The sequence below is a fragment of the Hylobates moloch genome, unplaced genomic scaffold (genome assembly GCF_009828535.3).
Source record: "Hylobates moloch isolate HMO894 unplaced genomic scaffold, HMol_V3 SCAFFOLD_4, whole genome shotgun sequence".
Taxonomy (NCBI): Eukaryota; Metazoa; Chordata; class Mammalia; order Primates; family Hylobatidae; genus Hylobates; species Hylobates moloch.
Genome location: NW_026652279.1, coordinates 82103215 through 82123454, shown reverse-complemented (window position 1 = coordinate 82123454; position 20240 = coordinate 82103215). Strand labels below are relative to the sequence as shown.

The following is a 20240-nucleotide window of genomic DNA, read 5'->3' as shown; positions in this document are numbered from 1 at the left end:
GAGTACCAATGCATCTTCAATCGTAAGCTTGAAGTTACAGTAAAGTATTTGATATCTTAGTGCCTACCTTCAACATGTGTTGCAATTTTATAGCGGGAGTTTTATGTCTCTCTCAATATTTATCATGTCACTATAAGACATTTCCTAGATATTTAAATAAAATTAAAAATGAAACTAACAGGTATTAAATATTGTGTTTATTTTCTCTGGCTAGGTACCTGTGACCAGAATGTGTGCATCAATAACTTTATCATACTTTATGAATATTTTACCATGTGCGGAAGGCATTTTCAAGTTATTTTCCACTCAATTCACTTTATCCTTGTAGCAAATTGTTAATTTTATTACTTGGTATGTTAGTTATATTTTATGTAGCTAAGGGAGAGGAAATATGATTACGAGCTGCAAGGTAGAATCTACTCCCCCAGAACAAGAACATCTGCTATGTCTGCCTATTACAACCTGAGATTTTTCGGGGGATTGGAAGGGCAGGTGGTCAGGAATCTGCATTCCTTCCTTTATAACATAATGCTGGTCCCTGAACCACCCGGTCTCTAGGTCCATGTGGAGGTGTGACTTGAGCTGCAAAGGGCTGAGAAGGGACACATCAGAGAAACACAGACCTATAAGAGTTATTTCCTAAAAGAAAGAGTGGTCTCTTCTGCCACTCCTAGGGCTTGGCTTTGCATTTTCTGAATGCAGTATTCAATGCTCAATAGTCACAGCTCTGCCAGAAGTGTAGTTGAGGCTGACCACTTCTTCTGTGGGGCCGGAGTTTTGCTCCGAGTGAATCTGAGAGGAAGAGGTGGGAAAGGCTCAAAGAGAAGAACTGGTTCATAGTCTTTTGCTGTATTGCTTACACCAGGGCTCAACACACTATGTCCTGTGGCCAAATACAGTCTGCTGCCTGTTTTTATATGATCTGCAAGCTAGGAATAGGTTTTATATTTTTAAGTGTTTGGGGAAAAAGAAAAAGAAGTCTACTTTTGAAACATAAAGATGGTATGGAGTTCAAATCCATTGCCCATAATAAAGTTTTATTGCACACAGTTCTGTTTATTCCTTCACATAGTAGTGGCTTTCACTCTGATGGCAGCATTGAACAGTCAACAGAGACCTCAGGGACCACAATGCTAAAATATCTATTATTTGACCCTTTATGGAATAAATTTTCAGTCCTTAGGCTGTACTATATAATGGTGGTAGTTTTGAACCTTTTTTTTAAATTTTTTTTGAGACAGAGTCTCACTCTTGTTACCCAGGCTACAGTGCATAGTGCGATTTCAGCTCATTGCAACCTCCACTCCCAGATTCAAGTGATTCTCCTGCCTCAGCCTCTCAAGTAGCTGGGAGTGCAGGCGCCCACCACCATGCCTGGGTAATTTTTGTATTTTTAGTAGAGACGGGGTTTCGCCATGTTGGTCAGGCTGGTCTCAAACTCCTGACCTCAAGTGATCCGCCCGCCACGGCCTCTCAAAGTGCTGGGATTACAGACGTGAGCCACCACTCATGGTCAGTTTTCAACTTTTATGATCCAGGACGTCTTAGAAATTATTGAAGATCTCAAAGAGATTTTGTTTATGTGGGTGATATCTATAAATATTTATTGGATTTTAAATTAAAACTGAGGAATTGTTATTTATTCACTTATTTAAAAATTACAAAAAGAAATACATTACATATTAACATGAAATACATCCTTTAAAAAATACTATGTTATAAAACAAAAAAAATGATGAGTGGCACTGTTATATTCTTGAAGGTATCATTAATGTCTGACTTAATAGAAGATAACTGGATTCTCTGCTTCTGCGTTCAATCTGTTGCAATGTATCATATCTTGTAGTCTCTGAAAAACCGCATTTGTGAGAGAATATGGGTGGCAAAGTCAAATAATACCTTAGTATCATTATGAAAATAGCATTTAAGTCATGGATCTCTTGAAATTTTCCTGGGGAACCCTAGGATTCTTAGTATACCACTTTTTTATTTTTTTGTTTTTTGTAGGGTTTTTTTTTTTGAGATGGCGTTTCACTCATGTTGTCCAGGCTGGAGTTCAGTGGCATGATCTCGGCTCACTGCAGCCTCCGCCTTCCAGTTCAAGCAATTCTCCTGCCTCGGCCTCCCAAGTAGCTGGGATTACAGGCACCTGCCACCATGCCCGGCTATTGTAACTTTGGTAGAGACGGGGTTTTATCATGTTGGCCAGGCTGGTCTTAAACTCCTGACCTCAGATGATCCACCCCCCTAGACCTTCCAAAGTGCTGGGATTACAGGCATGAGCCACGTCACCGGGCCTGGACACCACTTTGATCATCACTGCTGTACAGTATCTTATGACACTTGTTTTCTTAAGAGATAAAGGTTCAAAATTCTTGGCTACTTGAAAGAATGTTAACAATGATTTCGATTTATCATAGGCATGCTCCCTGTGATCTCCACTAGAGAGCTTTCCAACTTTGAGCTCACCCTCAGCCCTGATGGTACAAGAGTTGGAAACCACAAGTGCTCCAACCTCCTGGATTATACTGAAGTGAAGACTCACTATGGTTTCTTGACTGATGCTACCACAAATCCGGAAATAATTGGAGAGACATATCCTTACCAGTATAGCTTGCCTATCAGAGGTCCCAATACCTTACGCTTCTATCGGAACCTGAACCTAGAGGCCTGTTTATGGGAGTTCGTTAGCTACTATGACATGTCAGAACTCCTTGCTGACTGTGGTGGCACCATTGGAACGGATGGACAGGTACAGATTTATAACATCTGAGTTTGGTCACTGGATAAACCAATTGGTTTGTTTTGTCACACAGATTTGTACTAAGTCCCAACTCCAGTTTTCCATCTCGGTGTTGTAGGTAATTATTGACAACAAGGGACCAGACAACTGGCATGGATGGTGTGAAAATCCATGTCTATTTCTTAACAATGGGCCAGAATATATGTAGTTTTTGACAATGGGTTAGAAACATTATATCTATGTCAAAAGGATTCTGTATAATTATTGCCTTAAGCTCAAAATCTACTCTGATATTATAAAAATCCAAATACTGACTTCTCTTCAAAGTATACACTATCTTTTTTTGTGTTTATGTGTAGATGCCTGTGATGTTGTATCATGAGCCACCTAAAGTGAGGTTTTACAATCCTGGGAGTCAGTCTAATTTTTATCCCTCTTTTCTAACTTTCTTCTTCCCTTACCTTTTACAAAACTTTCTCTTCTTCTAGCCTCCTGTTTTACTCTCCTTCCTTTTCTGTTTTTCTCCTATTCCTCACTTTTTGATTCATTTATCTATCATTAACATAGTCAAGTGTTTTTATTAAAAGCTTATTGTTATTTTCACTCTACAGTTACTGATTCTTCCTCATACTACACAGACATTCACACACAAAATACACATACACACACACAATCCTCACCCCCACAACATCACCAGCAACAAAGTTGTGAAAATGATAAGGAAGCAAGATCTTCTTCAGGGTTACAATAGAGAACCTAAAATATGTAGGGCATGATTTAAAATTGTTATGAGTATCTGAACTAGAAGCAATGCTATATCTTACCTGGACTAAACAAGGAGTTACGTAAGTAGGCTTATGCATTGACGTGTTGAATGGTATATAGACTATATAATGCCCTTCCAGATTGAGCTAAAGTTAGGCTGCATTTTTTGTGCTATATTCATAAGGTGTTGAAATATGTAACAACCAGTAGCAAGAAAAAACTAGATAACTAGTATGAGATAATCCCACAGTAAAGCTGTGGACTTTGGCAAGCTCAGCTGGTGTTGATGTTGAATTGGACTCAGAGGTGGTGAGACATGACCATAGCCACCTTGTCCAAAAGCATCCATGTTTAGTAACTTGCAGGGATTGCTAAAAATGCCAAAAGAAATAGCAATAGAGAAGCAGTATAAGATGGTGGAATCTGGATATTGGAATCAAGCAAATGCTGACCAAAATTTGGCTCTGATATTTTCTAGCTATATGTCTTCGAGCAGGTTACTTAAACACGTGTAAGTGTTCATCCTGTAGATTCCTCTTTCCTAACCTGTTTTTGCTACCTGAAAGAAACATGGAAAAATAAAGATTCAATCCCTGGAAGAAAAATAAAGGCTCATATTCACAAATCTACCTTACCGTTTTTCTTTATAGATCAGGTATCTCTACTTCCTTCACGTCTTCCTTACAAAGCTGCCTTCAATCCATTACTGAATTATTTCTGTTTCCTTTCTGGTTGCTTTTCCCTCAGATTCTTGCTTACCTCACAGCATCTATTGGCATAAACAAAATTGGATATAGAAATAGGATTACGTCGTAGTTCTCATTCCTTGTTAAAATCATTTCATACGCCAGGAGCAGTGACTTCACGCCTGTAATCCCAGCACTTCGGGAGGCCGAGGCGGGCGGATCACCTGAGGTCGGGAGTTGGAGAGCAGCCTGACCAACATGGAGAAACCCCGTCTCTACTAAAAAAAAAAAAACAAAGATTAGCTGGGTGTGGTGGTGGGCTCCTGTAATCCCAGCTACTCAGGAGGCTGAGGCATGAGAACTACTTGAACCCGGGAGGCAGAGGTTGCGGTGAGCTGAGATCATGCCACTGCACTCCAGCCTAGGCGACAGAGCGAGACTCTGTCAAAATAAAATAAAATAAAATAAAATTAGCCGGGCGTGGTGGCGCATGCCTGTAATCCCAGCTACTCAGGAGGCTGAGGCAGGAGAATCGCTTGGGAGGCGGAGGTTGTGGTGAGCCAAGATCGCGCCATTGCACTCCAGCCTGGGCAGCAAGAGTAAAACTCCACCTCAAAAAAACAAAAACAAAAACAAAAAACAAAAAACAATCACTTCATGCTATTGAACTTCTCTGTGGATCTCATCTAGTTTATAGTCTTTTTTTACCCTTAAGAATGTTTTCTATCTTCTCCACAAAGTGGCAGCACTTCTCTGTCTTTTGTACATGTTACCCAGGTAGCCTTTTCTATCAATAATAAAAACCCTGCTCTTGCCTACCTAAGCTTTATCCTATTATATCTGTCCACTTTTTTAATGTGGCAAGGCTGTTTTATTTTGAATGCAAAGCCTGCCCTCTACTGTGTTCATTCTTCAAATCAAATCTTACTGTAAAATTTAGATCAGCTAAAGTGACTATGATTTGCTAGATTTTTAAAATTCCAGTTCCTTTATCAAATTATTTGTGCTCAGTATTTTTTTTCTTCCTATGACTTCTGCCAGCTAGAAAAGTCATTACTCTGCTTCTCTATTGGAACTGACAACAGTTCTACTCCATTAGGTGGAAATCAGCAATTGTAAGTTTTCAGTTAAGTTTTGCCTGCTAGAAAAGCTTATGTTCCATAATATTAGAAGAGAGTGCAATATACGAATTACAACATAATTCAGTTCTTAATAGTCTGCGCTACTTTCTTAAGGAAGATGGCTAACTTGTATGAGTTCCTTCTGAAAGACTTCTGCTTTTGCATTGTTAAACATAAATTTAATAGCGTAACCATGATGATCAATGTCATAGTGATGACCAGATTCAGAGTAAATCACTGAGATTTTAGGATCTTGTTATAAAATTCTAAAATCCTTATTGTAAATTAAATGGTAATACAATTTAATAAAACATGTTGCTTACTCTCTTGGGGTGAAACTTAGAGATGTTGTGTTAGTCAGGGTTCTCCCCAGAGACAGACCAATAGAATAGATAGATGAGAAAGGATTCCTTATGAGAATTAGCTCACGAGATCGTAGAGACTGAACAGTTCCATGGCAGGCCATCTGCAAGATGGAGAACCAGGGAAGCCAGTGGTGTGGCCCACTCCAAGAGGCCAAAGGCCTAAGAACCCGGGTTAAGTCCCCAAGTCTAAACATCAGAGAACTGGGAGTTCTGATATCCAAGGGCAGGAAAAGAAGAGTGTCCCAGCTCCGAGAGAGAGAGAGATAATTCACAACAAGTCTTTGAGATAAGTACTATTTTTGTCCTTTTCTTTTCCTTTTTTGTCTATCTAGGCCTCAGCCAATTTGGTGGTGCCCACTTACATTGAGTGAGGATGGGTCTTCCTTACTCAGTCCGTGGATTCAAATGCAGTCTTTTCTGGAAACACTCTCATGGACACACCCAGAAATAATGCTTTACCCACTATCTGGGTATCCCTTAATCTAGTAAAGCTGACACCTAAAATTAACCATCATAGATGGCCATCCCATTTTCTTCTATCTTCTTCATTGAGGTTAACTTTCTACTTTTCCCCTTGCTGTTGATAGTCTCCTACACCCTCACCTCAACATACACACACATATTATTTACACATAGGTGAGGGAGAAGAAAATAAAAATTAAAGTAGAAGAAATTCAACCCTCTGAGATATTGCCCTAATTTTTCTCCATTAGTTTTGGCTTATAGTGAAGAGAACAAAATATCTAATAATAGTACTAGCAATAACAGTAAGGACAATGATAATTGTAATAGCTCACATTTATTTATTGTTTACTACATGCCTGCCATTCTTCTAAATACTTTGTATATTTCCACTCATTCTAGCCTCACCACAACCCTTTGAGATAAGTACAATTTTTGAAGCAAAGAGAATTCAAATAACTAGCCCAGGTTCGTGTAGCTTGTAAACCTATGCTGCTAAACACATCATAATGCTTTTCTGGGCATTAAATTGAATGTGAGTGAATGTGAGGAATGGATATGGCCACAGATGCAATTGCAAGAAAGCCAGATGAACTTTTTCCTTTGTTCTTGGTACAAGTATGCTGCCTGACAGCATTCATGAAAATACGTGCCAGGTTACATCCACACCCACTGTTGGTAAAACGGTGCAAATCCATGTCCTAACAACAGTGGTCTACAGCTTCATCTGAATACAGGAAGATCAGTGTTGAATGCAAGCATATTTCATGAGATGGCACCTGAAGGAAGGCAAAGTAAATGCTTGGTAAAGTCTACTTTACACTCTATTTTTAAATGTCATGAGGGCCTTCCAAACTTTTGCATTTCAGCATTAAGGATGGGAAAATGGAGAAAAATAAAAAGCAAACCATCAGCACAGACTCCGTGTGCTTCAGAGGCTTCGTGGTTTTATTGATCACCCCAGGAAACAGCCCCTGCAGCAAGCCAGAGCTGACCCAGGTCTGTTTGTCCTCAACAATCCCACAGAGCCCAGGCCAAGCGCCTAGCAGACATTACTTGCCCGCCTCTAGTCCTTTCCCAAATTTGGCATCTTAGCTCAAGGTAATCACTGTGCAAACACATTTTATCAACTGGTAATTGCTTTTGCTAGGAACAACATGATAGATAATTGATTTTTTTAAATGTATTCTTAGTAGCTAAAGCTGCCACCATAAAATATTGCCAAGTCCCTGCATTTTTCTTTATAAATGAAAATCTAACACACTGTGTAAGGGTTTTCTTCCTTCTCCAACCTCCCAATTCAGATTATTTACCTAGTTAACAGGATAGTTATCTGTTAACAGCATGAAGTGTGATTAACTTTTATGCAGCTAGACTACATCTAGCTTCAGCTGTTCTTAAAACTATATCTGATTTTGCCATCTCATTTATTTGAACATTCATTCATTAAAGAAATATTCCATGAACACCTACTCTGTGCCAGGGAGCATACCAAGTACTCACGAGGACACCAGACATGAAGCTTACAGGGGAACAAAGCAGTTACGACAGTCACATCATCACTCATAAAAGTTAAGAATTTTACTTGCCAAGAAAAACAAATTTGGAATTTCTCTAATGATATTTGATTCTAAAATCATTTTAATAGTTTCTAAAATATAAACACAGATAAATAGCAGGAAAAGCAAAATAGAGACGAAATAAATAAATGATTCCACTTTACCTTTGTGCGTGACACCTATTTTGTAAATAAAATTTAAAGTTGTTTGAGTTCACAATAAAAAAACACCTTAGATGCAAAGTGGTTATTAAAGCTAAATTAAGTTCTTAGAACTATTGGATAGTTTGGTAGTTTTTCTCCTGAAAACAATTTTTTAAAATAATTGAAGACTGCAGATCATTTGACCTTTTATTGTCCTGGCTAGCTGTTTTGAGACATAGAATCTTAACTCTCCCATTTGTTTACAGGTAAACAGTGACTGATAACATTGTTCAATGTGCATGAATAAGCTACAGAAATGCAACTCCAATCATAGTTTTCACTTAAAATATGAAATTATAATGTACTTATCAGAAGATATAGCATAATTCTGGAAAAGTAAACAAATTTTTTTTCTTAGTTGCTTTGGGGAGTAATTATGCCTCTTTTTCACTATGTGTTTGATTTAGATATATGAAACTTTGAGGCTGGAATATACTTAAGAGGTCATTTTTCCATCCCATTGTTTTATACTTTGTATACTGATTCTCTTTTATATGTAAGCCACTCTAAATTATTTTGCAAGATATATACTTACCCCAGTGTGTAGTAGAATAAATTTGACAGTGTGTTACTTTTTCCATGGTATTTGCATTTTACACTTTCCTTTTAAATATGGAATTTAAAGTATTGCTTGCCTTTGATAAAGGAACTTCAAACAGCAATAGGGACATATGAAATCACTCATTGTGTCTCAGTTTCTTTAACATTTGACAGATATTTATTTCAATATAAACAAATACCTTGAAAAGTCCTGTGATACAGGCTGAAAGAAAATTAAGTGCTTTTTACGTTGACATCTAAATGTTAGAATGATTGCGTTGCACTCTTCACTTTTGAAGAAGGTAGGTGATCTAGATGGTCAAGGTAGCTTCATTTAGGCTCCAGTTCCTCCAGGTAGAGATTCTAAGTAGACAGAAAGAAGACCTAGCCATGGGTACTAAGAAAATGCAATGGAATGCTGATTCTGTGTCCAAAAATGATCAAGCTCTAGTTTACCACATCAAATAAAATCAAATAAGAATTAGCTGGGGAGCTGTACTCCAAGTAACTTATTCATAGGAAGTGAATATTAGTAATTCCCTCCAAAATAGCATACTCAGTAACATTTGATGGATAGAATATAACATTGGAAAAAATTATTCTTAGCACCTATAAAGCTTAATTGGAAATCTATGCCTAAAGCCTAATTATTTTTTAAAATCATGGTTTATTAAAATTGTAAGGTAAAATATTAATCTTAAGGACTAGTGGCATATGGATTGACTTAATCACTGTCCATTTCCCTGCACTTCAAAATCAATTGCTCAACAAAGTAATAATAGCCGCCCATAGAAACTACTGTCTCAAAGGATTTTTAATGCAAAGCACTTCTCCTGCTGGCCAGGCTAGCAGGTAAGAGGGAATGCTAACTACTATACTATACAGTTAAGAATGAAATAACTGGTTTGGTTGATGGTTCTTTTCTGTATATTTTTATTAGGGATTCAGGTCATCATTTTTGTGACATGAGCAGTTTACTTTTAACTTCATAAGAATGTTCTAAATTATAGTTCTCGTGATTTAAATTATTTGCTAACTCATGCCTGTGATTCTTGTTGTGAGCTCAGTGTGGAAGGAGAACGAGACCATTATCAGACAGCCTGACTCAAACTTCTATGGAGTGTGATCTGACCTAAGTCCTTCCCTCTTGTGTAGAAGAGGCTAGTTGTATTTGTCCTACTATTGTGCAGACCTATTTTGAGAATTAAATATGATAACCTTTGTTAGATGACCTTAGGACTGCCTTCATCTTTGTTTGGAATATGATGAAGTATGACAGAATGGAAAAAAAATGGGCCAAAAGCTGAGTTCTGATCTCGTCCGAGCCATTCGGGAGGCTTAGAGAACACTGTGGGACATTTGCCTTTTTCCTTTGAGTCTTAATTTTATCTTCTTCTCTTTCTATCCATCATCCATTGACCATCCAACTATCCATCCATAATGCAAAATAATTATGGTGGAGAGTGAAAATATTAAATAGTGTTTATTCAGAAACTAGTACAGTTTCTGAAATATGGTAAGTACTCAATAAATAAATAATAGTTTATCTTCCACTATTCTCAACCCATCTGCTAAATACCAGAAGGAGGAAAGTATAAAATTCAAGGCAAGACACTTCATTTCAACTAGTTATTCTTGAGATATTATCAATGTTATATGTCATTAGTAAATATATTTGCTTCCAGATCTATGTTTCATATTCCCTTAATAAAAAAGTAGCTCATAGCAGCATTTTTTATAATAGCCAAAAACTGGAAACAACCCAAATGGCCATGAAGTGATAAATAGATAAATGAAATGTAATATGTGCATACAATGGGCTGCAATTCAGTAACAGGGGAATGAAGTATTGAAACGTGCTCCAATATGGACGCACCTTGAAAACATTATGCTAAGTGAAAGAAATCTATCACACAAAAAAACCACATTTTGTATGATTCCATTTATATGAAGTGTCCAGGATAGACAAATACATAAAGACCTAGTGGTTGCCAGGGACTGGCAGGGAGGAGGGATTAGAGGGTGACTGTTAATAAGTACAGGCTTCCTTTTGGAGGTGATGAAAATCTTCTGAAATTGACTGTGTTGGCTGCACAGCTCCTTGAATATACTAAGAACCATTGAATTGTTTACTTTAAATGGGTGAATTATATGGTATGTAAACTATCTTCATAAAACTGCTCTAAAGAGGATTTTGTAAGTATAGTATGCTCAAAATAATGCACTGTCTTAAGGATTTCTGGTACATATCCTTTGTTGCCAATGAAGGTAATTAGTAACAACTATTTAATCGATCCAAAATTAAGTGAGGGGAAAATAGTGTTATAAAATGCTGTCATTTCCTCTTCTCAATGATTACCTAAAATCTTTAGTTAAGCGAAAGGACAAAATGGCTTGTACAAAATTAGGCCCACTTAGTTAACGCTGAGTCGTGTTGATAGATGTAATTTTATTGTTTTAGGTCCTAAACCTAGTGCAGTCCTATGTGACCCTTCGAGTCCCTCTGTATGTTTCCTACGTGTTCCATTCCCCCGTGGGGGTAGGAGGCTGGCAGCATTTTGACTTGAAGTCAGAGCTTCGTCTAACTTTTGTGTACGACACTGCCATCTTGTGGAATGATGGAATTGGCAGCCCCCCAGAGGCTGAACTTCAAGGTGAGTTCAGAAGACTTGGAACATTCTATAGTTTTGTAACCTATTTAAACTATTTAAGAGGATTTTTTTTTTTTTTTTTTTGCTATTGCTAAAAGTAGTACTAGCAAATTTCAGTATATTTTCATTTTCTATTCTATAATAAGATAATTTCACCTTTTTCATCAAAAAACTTTAAATCATATTAGGGCTTTAAATTTTGTGTAATATGTGATTATTAAATATAACTTTATATATTTCATGGATATTTCATCCTTGTGATCTATTTTAGGTTATTAATTATTTATGTGTTACATAACACAACATATATATTTTTCTGAATTCTAGAAAATGGATAGAGGAAGCTCCAACGAAAGCAAGAAATGACCAAGGGAAAAAGTTACACATTTTTATTTCTGAAAAAAAAGAGGTGCATTTAAATTACATACAAATTACGGCCTGAATTCTAGTCATGACTCTACAACTAACTAGCTGTGAGATCTCAAACATATTGCTTAACCTTTCTGGGACTTAACTTTTTCTGAATGATAGACAAAACTTCTAATATCTCTTTCTGATTTAAAATTCTATTACTCTGGGATACTTTAGCTGAATGTCTGCGAACTCTGATTGTGAATGCCACTAGTTTGAGTTCGCAAGCATTTGCAAAACTTGGTTTCAATCTCCATGTTAGACTCATAGTTCAAAGTCCACAAGCATCAGTCTAATAAATCCATTAGTAAGATGAGTGCTTTTTCTTTTTCAGACATGTATTACTGTTCCGATTCCACAAACATCCGTAGTGTCATGCCAGTACTACCTTTTACTAGCCAGCAGGAAAACAGAGTTAATAGTGCACATCAAATGTAAATCTACTCTCTTAAGTGGATTAAAACCTATTTATGCTCTGTTCATTTTGTTGTTGTCTTTTTTTTTCCATGTTTCATTTTGAATAGTTTCTATTTTAGAGCAATGTGACAGGTAATATGATCACCCTGAGTTATGATTCCAAATTATTTCAAATGTTTTAAGTCTATGTCTTGTTTTAGAAGATGTATATTTAAGTTAATCTTAATGAGGATTTTTCTGTGGTTCCCAACCTCCACATAGGATCTCTTGTTTCCTTCTGATTTCTGGAGCCAAATTTTATCAAACTGCTAAATTTCTTGGGAAAGCTTCAGAGCTTTCTTTAAGTCTATAAAATTAGGAATAATTCTGGATAACTCCAACCTATTTCTATTTACGTGTCCGAATCTCCATCATTTTGACAATTTTGTCATGCCTCTCAATTTACAGCTTCATTTTTGTAAACTCAAATTAAAAAAAAAAACTTGGTCTATTGTAAGTAATCTGTGTATTTCGTAGTGACTTCACTCATGTTACTTAATAATTCATTTTGGCTCCCTTTTCTGCTTAGAAAAGAAAATGAAGATACTTCTGCCTCCGTTATTCAGAATTCTTCTGATAATACCCTTTGCCCAGAATGCTTAAAGACAAGTCAAACCTGAATTAATTTTTGGAAGGAATCTGTACATAAGGAGTCTCTGGCTACATATATTTTCATTCTTGGTACTCTCCCCATTATAGGTTCTCTCTATCCAACCAGCATGCGCATCGGTGATGAGGGGCGCTTGGCCGTGCACTTCAAGACAGAGGCTCAGTTCCATGGCTTATTTGTGCTGTCACATCCCGGTAAGCCCCGTTATCTTTTAACAACCACTCCTCACACAAAAAGGAGGTAGATTTTCCATCTTCACACATTTCAGCGTGCTTCCCTGTTACCACTGAAGCCCTTAATCTCAAATGAATTGTACATGTGCGATTATCTCCATGAGAGCTTGATAATTGTTCAGCTTCACCTCATAATCCACAAAATTATTATTATGCAGACTTTCAGAGAAAATGCAAAATAATTGGAGTAAAATTAAAAGGAAACCCTATTGAGTTCATTTTAAGTGAAGTTTTCCTTAAAGAGCATAGGAATAATCATTTCTTTCCCTGCTTTGCTGCCATTGTGCAAACTGAATTGCACAGCTTTTTCCTAGATACTGTGAGAAACCCTTTTAATAGGGTCAGAGGAGGTACTTCACTTTCATATTTAAGTTTTGGACATGTTAATTATGTTTAATAAGTATTGGCTATGCAATTTTACTAACTGTGATGCACTGTGCTTTGAATATCAATAAGGCAGCAGTCGATAAAATCCCACATCTAACTTGTTTTTTGTTTTTTTTAATAACGGACGTTTCACTAGAAAGAGCTTATTTTTTATTTGACTCTCCAAACCGGTAACATGGAGAGTCAAATAAAAAATAAGCTATTTTTCTGCCAGCTTATGTTAGATTGGAAAAGGGAAAATAGTTCACTCATTATCTTTATAGCCTTTCTTTTTCTGGACTTGAACTCTAACAAAAGAGAATAGGGCGGAATAATTAGGAAGAGAAAGAGGCTTCATTGTATTTTTATGGAACTGAGCTACAAGAAAAAAAGAATCCAAAAAAAATCATTTTGCTTTATTGTATTTGACAGTTCCGGAAAATGGGGATTTTCTGGTCTATACAGTTTTCTTCTACATGCCTACTTTCTAATAAACTTAATCTTTGTGTAGCCATGATTGCAGGCAATCTAAGTAAAATTAGACTCCATTCATAAATTGGGTTTGCCCAGCTGTGTGGATACTAATAGACTATTTTAAGTTCAGCTCATAGCTTCATTGCACAATAAATGCATTCACATCACCATTTATTGTGCTGCTGTGACTCCCCAGAAAGTAGCTCTGAACAATTTGAGCATTTCTGTACAATTATATTTTGACAAAACTATAGAGCAGAAACAGCACTGAAGTAGGAATCAGAAAGTCACATCCTAGCTGTGTGATCTTTAGAAAGTCACATAGTCACAGCCCAGTTTCTTCATCTGCCAGAGGAGAATAATTATGCCAACCATGACTGCTTTGCAGCCTTCTTATAAAAACAGAAGCAAATAATGTCTGATAGTTTATTTTGAAAACTCTAAACTGTTATGCATTCTTTTAATTGAACCACTATATCATTATTATCATTACTGGCACTTTCCTAGCATCCTTTACAAGCTCAGTGATTATGTCAACTGATCATCCAGGCCTGACATTTTCCCTCCGCCTCATAAGGAGTGAACCAACCTATAACCAGCCAGTACAGCAGTGGAGCTTTGTCTCTGACTTTGCCGTAAGTGACTAAGACTCTTAATTAATTTTCTTCTGCTGCTGTCATCCAACTACACCTCAGATTTTTAAATGTAATATATCAATATCTTCTCTTCAAAGGTACGTGACTATTCAGGGACCTATACTGTGAAGCTGGTGCCATGCGCTGCCCCATCACATCAGGAATACCGCCTGCCAGTCACCTGCAACCCCAGAGAGCCTGTCACCTTTGACCTTGACATCCGGTTCCAACAGGTGTGGCTTATAGAATTATTATCTCATGACTTGCAGAATCCCACTTTGTTTTTCATTTATTAGTAAAAAAAAAAAAAAAAGTATCCACACATGAATGACTTTAATTCTTGCATGCTGAAAAGAAAAGAAATCAGATAGTTAAGGAAGCAAGGGATAAAAGAATGAGGAAAGAGTTGCCCTTTATCTGTTGTTCGTACAGGATGTAATATTCAGAGTTTAAATGTATGCAATGGTTATTTTTTTCTTATCTGATCTTATCTTGTCTCCTCCTGAAGTTTGCTGTCTTGGAGATTTGAGAATTTTCCCCACACTTCTGCATTTCTTTTCTTGTTCTTCTCTAAAGAAAATGAAATCCTGTAGCTCAAACCACCTCACAGTACCTAATTGCCATTATGTATTATAAAAAATGTGTTGGCATCTTTTTTTCAAGAATATATACTACTGGCCTTCTACTGACAATGATATTTACAAGTGCTTTATATACCCCAATAAACCAGTGGAAATGAGCTCAAGCAATGCTATTTAGTCCCATTCAAAAAAATGACTTGACCCCACCAGTTTTGCCTTCTCAAGGACAAAAGCCATGTTACAAACTCCCTAAGTTGGCTTGGTATGGAGTGAAAATTGCGGTGCAGTGCTTAGCATTCTACAGTCAGTGTACGGTGAATGTATGTATCTGTGAACAGTATGTTTGTGCACCATCAGAACCACCGATGCATAAAGGACTTTTACCTTTGGTTTTAGGTCAGTGATCCAGTGGCTGCTGAGTTTAGCTTGAACACCCAAATGTACCTGCTCTCTAAGAAGAGTCTCTGGTTGTCTGATGGATCCATGGGATTCGGGCAAGAGAGTGATGTTGCATTTGCAGAAGGTATCACTTTACAAATGAGAGGGATGCTCTGTTTGTCATGTATATCTTTTGTGCTTTGCTTTTTGGGGATTGTGTTTGAGGGGGGAAATTATAGCTTCTTTTATGGTTTTGAGAACATAACTGAGTCTTTACCCACTCTGGCTGGTGTGGGAAGTCATTGCGATTGGTTATATGTGACTGGGTACCATTTTTTTCTGAGGAAGCTAATCTCTAGCTGTCTTACCTAAGTGACTTTTGGAAAAAGTCTAGATGATTTCTTGAATGTTTTTTTTTTTTCAATCTGCGTAAACTTAAATGCTGCAGCTGCATGGGACTGTAAATGCCTCTCAGGCAAAGATTGTGCCTGCCTTACTCAATGGTAATATTCAGCACCTAGCACACATACCTAGCAAAAATACCTGGCACACACGGTAGGGGTTCAATAATAGTTATGAAATAACTAATTGAACACTGGGGGTTTCATTAAACCCTCTTTCAGAAACAAAGTTAATTAGGCTTTTTATTGATACTTTCTTTCTTTCTTTTTTTTTTTTTTTTTTGAGACGGAGTCTCGCTCTGTCGCCCAGGCTGGAGTGCAGTGGTGCAATCTCGGCTCACTGCAAGCTCCGCCTCCCGGATTCACGCCATTCTCCTGCCTCAACCTCTCCGAGTAGCTGGGACTACAGGCGTCCGCCACCACGCCCGGCTAATTTTTTGTATTTTTAGTACAGACGGGGTTTCACCGTGGTCTCGATCTCCTGACCTCGTGATCCACCCGCCTCGGCCTCCCAAAGTGCTGGGATTACAAGCGTGAGCCACCGCACCCGGCCCTATTGATACTTTCTTTTTTAGTGTTATTCTATATTGTATCAGTATGTATCTTATCAACTTATTTTTATAAACTGGACTTGAACCACAATGAGATATTATTAATGTCAAATTATAGGACAGACCTTTGAAATTATTCCCACTAGTGGCTAAGCATCTGAGACTCAATAAATATTTAGTGACTTGTGGTTAGTCTGCAAAGTGGTCTTACCTGAGGCCTGGGAATGTACCAGATCCTGAAGCTCATACAAACAGGCCTTCAACATTTGATGGTAGATGAGGGTGGCAAGGAAATAATCTCTGTGTCCTCATTGTCATAACCTGTTTACAGTGTCACATTGATATACCTTATCACATAACAGAAATAACATTTCCACATGTCTATTTCAGGTGATATAATTTACGGTCGTGTCATGGTGGATCCTGTCCAGAACCTGGGTGACTCCTTTTACTGCAGCATTGAGAAGGTGTTTCTATGCACTGGAGCTGATGGCTATGTTCCCAAGTATAGTCCAACGAATGCAGAATATGGCTGCTTAGCCGACTCTCCTTCACTCTTATATAGATTTAAAATTGTGGTAAGTGCTTTGACCCAAAAAATGAGCTAGATAGATTTTTCAAAGTTCAGCTTCCTTGTCTTATATTTAAAAACAAGGCTGGGCACAGTGGCCACACTAGTCCCAGCACTTTGGGAGGCCAAGGTAGAAGGATCACTTGAAGCCAGGATTTCAAGACCAGCCTGGGCAACATAGTGAGACCCCATCTCTACAAAAAATTTTTAGAAATTAGCCGAGCATCGTGGCACGTGCCTGGAATCCCAGTTACTTGGGAGGCTGAGGTGGGAAGATTGCTTAAGTCAGGAAGTTCAATCTATGATCATGCTACTGCACTCTAGCCTGGGTGACACAGAAGATCCCTGTCTCTTAAAAAATAAAAATAAAAAAACCAACAAAATGATCATTTTTAGTGAACCAAATGGTGACATTTTATAGTAATTTGTACTTGCACAAAACAAATAGGGAAACATGCTGTCCTAGCAAAAGCTGTGGCATTATCTACAGCAATCACCACTTTCCTTACTGCTTAAAGGACAAAGCTCAGCCAGAGACACAAGCGACCAGTTTTGGAAATGTCCTATTTAATGCCAAACTAGCAGTGGATGACCCTGAAGCCATTCTCTTAGTGAATCAGCCTGGATCTGATGGATTTAAAGTCGACTCAACACCACTCTTTCAGGTAGGCCAAAAACAAGCTCATTTGTAATAGCTATGTACCCACATGCAAGTTACGGAACATTTATATGCCTCAGATGTCTCATATGTAAATAGCAGTAATAGTAATATTGCATACAGTTAATGGCAACATTGAACAAGATATGGCATATAAACCACATAGCCCTGTACTGGGCATATGGTGAGCACTCCATAAACCCAGCTTTTATTATTTTTGTTAGCAATATATCTGGCTTTCATAGCTCTTAACACTTTTATTAATGAATTCATATTATTTTAAGACTATGTGTAATGAAGAGTCTTATTTAGCCCAGAATATAAATCTGTGTCTGACAGTTGAGTAATCCGCTTTTCTTATTCAAAACTTCCTTCCTGCTGACTTTTCACGAATATCTTAATTAGAGTGATCTTGTGTGAACTGCCGAACTCAGGAAAGCAATTGTGCACAGCTCCACTCTCAAAGATTTCAGAAACCAAGATACAAATTCCTGACTCAGGGATCAAAGGTAGAGGGGGACACAAGCAGCCACCACAACACTGAGCAGACAAATGCCACAAATTTCAAGATGTGCTTACACTGTAAATCTCCGCCAGAGCAAGTGCAACCTTTAGGATATTTCCTGAAAATTAACCCGACAGGATGGCCTGGAGAAATGTTATTTTCATTCAACCTAAGCAAGGAATCTTAAGAAAGCATGTTTGTTATTCTGAATCTTTTCAAACAAGAAGTTGAAGTATGATATGGTTTTTTTTTTTTTTGCCATTAAATCTCAAAGCATCTGACCTTTCTAAATCTTGCATGCTTCAAAGACTCATCAGAAAATTCATCCTTTTCCAAAGCCCCAGAAAAGCTTGAAAATTGATTTTTTTCCCCCTATGGTCTTATATGCAATAAGCAGCAAGACACAATGAAAAGAGTCTTGGGGTTCAGAAGATTTGAGCTGTAGTCCTGCCTCTGCCACTAACTGGTTGAGTAACACTGGGCAACTCACTTGACTGCTGCATATTCTTCTTTACTCATTTTTTTAATGAATAAGCTAGACTGTATAATCTATTAATAGTTCTTTAGAACTCTCCCATTCTATGACAAGTACCAAATATTCACTCCCTTAAGAGTTGCACAGAATATATCACAGAGTGCTTTGCACAGAGCCTTGCACCTAGTACTCATTCAAAAATACTAAGTAATTTGATTCTGCAGACTAAAATAAATCATTTATTAATATCTCTGCCATTAATTTCTCTTGCAAAGAGTCATGGATTAGGTTGACATGGTATCTAGTATTTCCTAACAAATAGAGTTGTGCTTTCTAGGTCGCTCTGGGCCGAGAATGGTATATACATACGATCTATACAGTAAGATCAAAAAACAATGCCAATCGAGGTATTGGCAAAAGAAGTGTGGAGTACCATTCTCTGGTGAGTCAAGGAAAGCCCCAATCCACCACCAACATCCGGAAGAAGAGAGAAATCAGGAGCACACCCTCGCTGGCATGGGAGATTGGTGCTGAAAACAATCGAGGAACAAACATCAGGCACATTGCCCTGGACCGCACCAAGAGGCAGATCCCCCACGGGAGAGTACCTCCGGATGGCATCCTTCCCTGGGAGCTCAACAGCCCCAGCGCTGCAGTCAGCCTGGTCACTGTGGTGGGAGGCACCACGGTGGGGTTACTGACCATCTGCCTCACTGTCATTGCAGTGCTAATGTGCAGGGGCAAGGGAAGTTTCAGGGGGAAGGATGCCCCGAAAGGCTCCAGCAGCAGCGAGCCCATGGTGCCCCCACAGAGCCATCACAATGACAGCTCAGAAGTTTGATGACCGCAGGCGGAATTCAACTTTTTCCTTAAGTGCCTCAGAAAAGATCATGATGGAACCCTAAATACTTCTGGTAAACCACAGAGAATGGAGGACGTCTATGATGAAGCTGCTCAGCGAATATGACTGTACTAATGTAGTTTGATTTGAATTCTCCATACTCTTTTATGCATCAAAGGACAAATAAAGACACCTTTCCTCTTGCCCCGAAGGCAGCAACAACGTACTCACATGTACACAGAGCCATGGATAGATGGTGAGGAATGTACTCCTCATTTTAAACATATTCTCTATGCAGTGGAGAAAAATCTATTAAAAGGTGCTAACAGACCCTCTTACGAGTGTAAAAGGAGTCTACTGTTGCTATGTTAGTGTGAATGTTGAAGGTGCAATTATCACATTGTTTATTCATTGTATAACAGATTATTACTAGAAAGGTTTTCGTTGCTAGTCTGGAAAACTGGTGAACACACTGTTTATTATGACAAGTTTTCAAATAGGTGAAGACAGCGTAGAATTATGACCCGGGTGGCTCAACCCACAAATCAACTGATCTACTACTTGGGAGACAGTGGAAGGAAAGATAGAGGGAAGGAAGTTCACTCACTTGAATTTGAATTGCTTCTCATTCTCATCAGACCCTCCTTGTTTTGTTTGCGTATTTAATTTTAAATTAAACCAAAGAATATGTTAATTCTGGAAGAGATTTTTAAGAGATGCTGCTCTGTTTTGGCATATAGTGAGTAATGGTAAAGCTCTTGCATGGTAATATACCTTATTGGTGCTCAACGTTTGTGGGAAATTAGAGGGTTGGTGAGATTTTCGTGATGAATAGATGCCATAGAGTTAGAGTCACTACAAGACAATGTTCTCTAAGAACTGAGCCTAGATGTTTGCAGTATTGAACCCATAAATGATCATGAGAAACATTATTACAGATGGTGAAGGGAGAAAGTGGTATTTATTAATATAATGTGTATAATCAGAGTGCCTCTTATG

At 37.9% G+C, this 20240-nt stretch overlaps 1 protein-coding gene across 1 annotated transcript in view; it reads left to right on the top strand.

Annotated features, from left to right (window-relative positions):
- Nucleotides 1-19476, top strand: part of FREM2 (FRAS1 related extracellular matrix 2) — a 190847-nt gene extending 171371 nt beyond the window's left edge. The window contains exons 14-22 of the mRNA XM_032151198.2: nt 2421-2752; nt 10906-11098; nt 12662-12766; nt 14153-14280; nt 14379-14513; nt 15258-15384; nt 16582-16769; nt 17281-17427; nt 18738-19476. Coding sequence (XP_032007089.1) covers nt 2421-2752; nt 10906-11098; nt 12662-12766; nt 14153-14280; nt 14379-14513; nt 15258-15384; nt 16582-16769; nt 17281-17427; nt 18738-19241 — 1859 coding nt within the window. The 3' untranslated portion in view covers nt 19242-19476. The remainder of the gene's footprint in view (nt 1-2420; nt 2753-10905; nt 11099-12661; nt 12767-14152; nt 14281-14378; nt 14514-15257; nt 15385-16581; nt 16770-17280; nt 17428-18737) is intronic.
- The last annotated feature ends 764 nt before the right edge of the window (nt 19477-20240 follow it).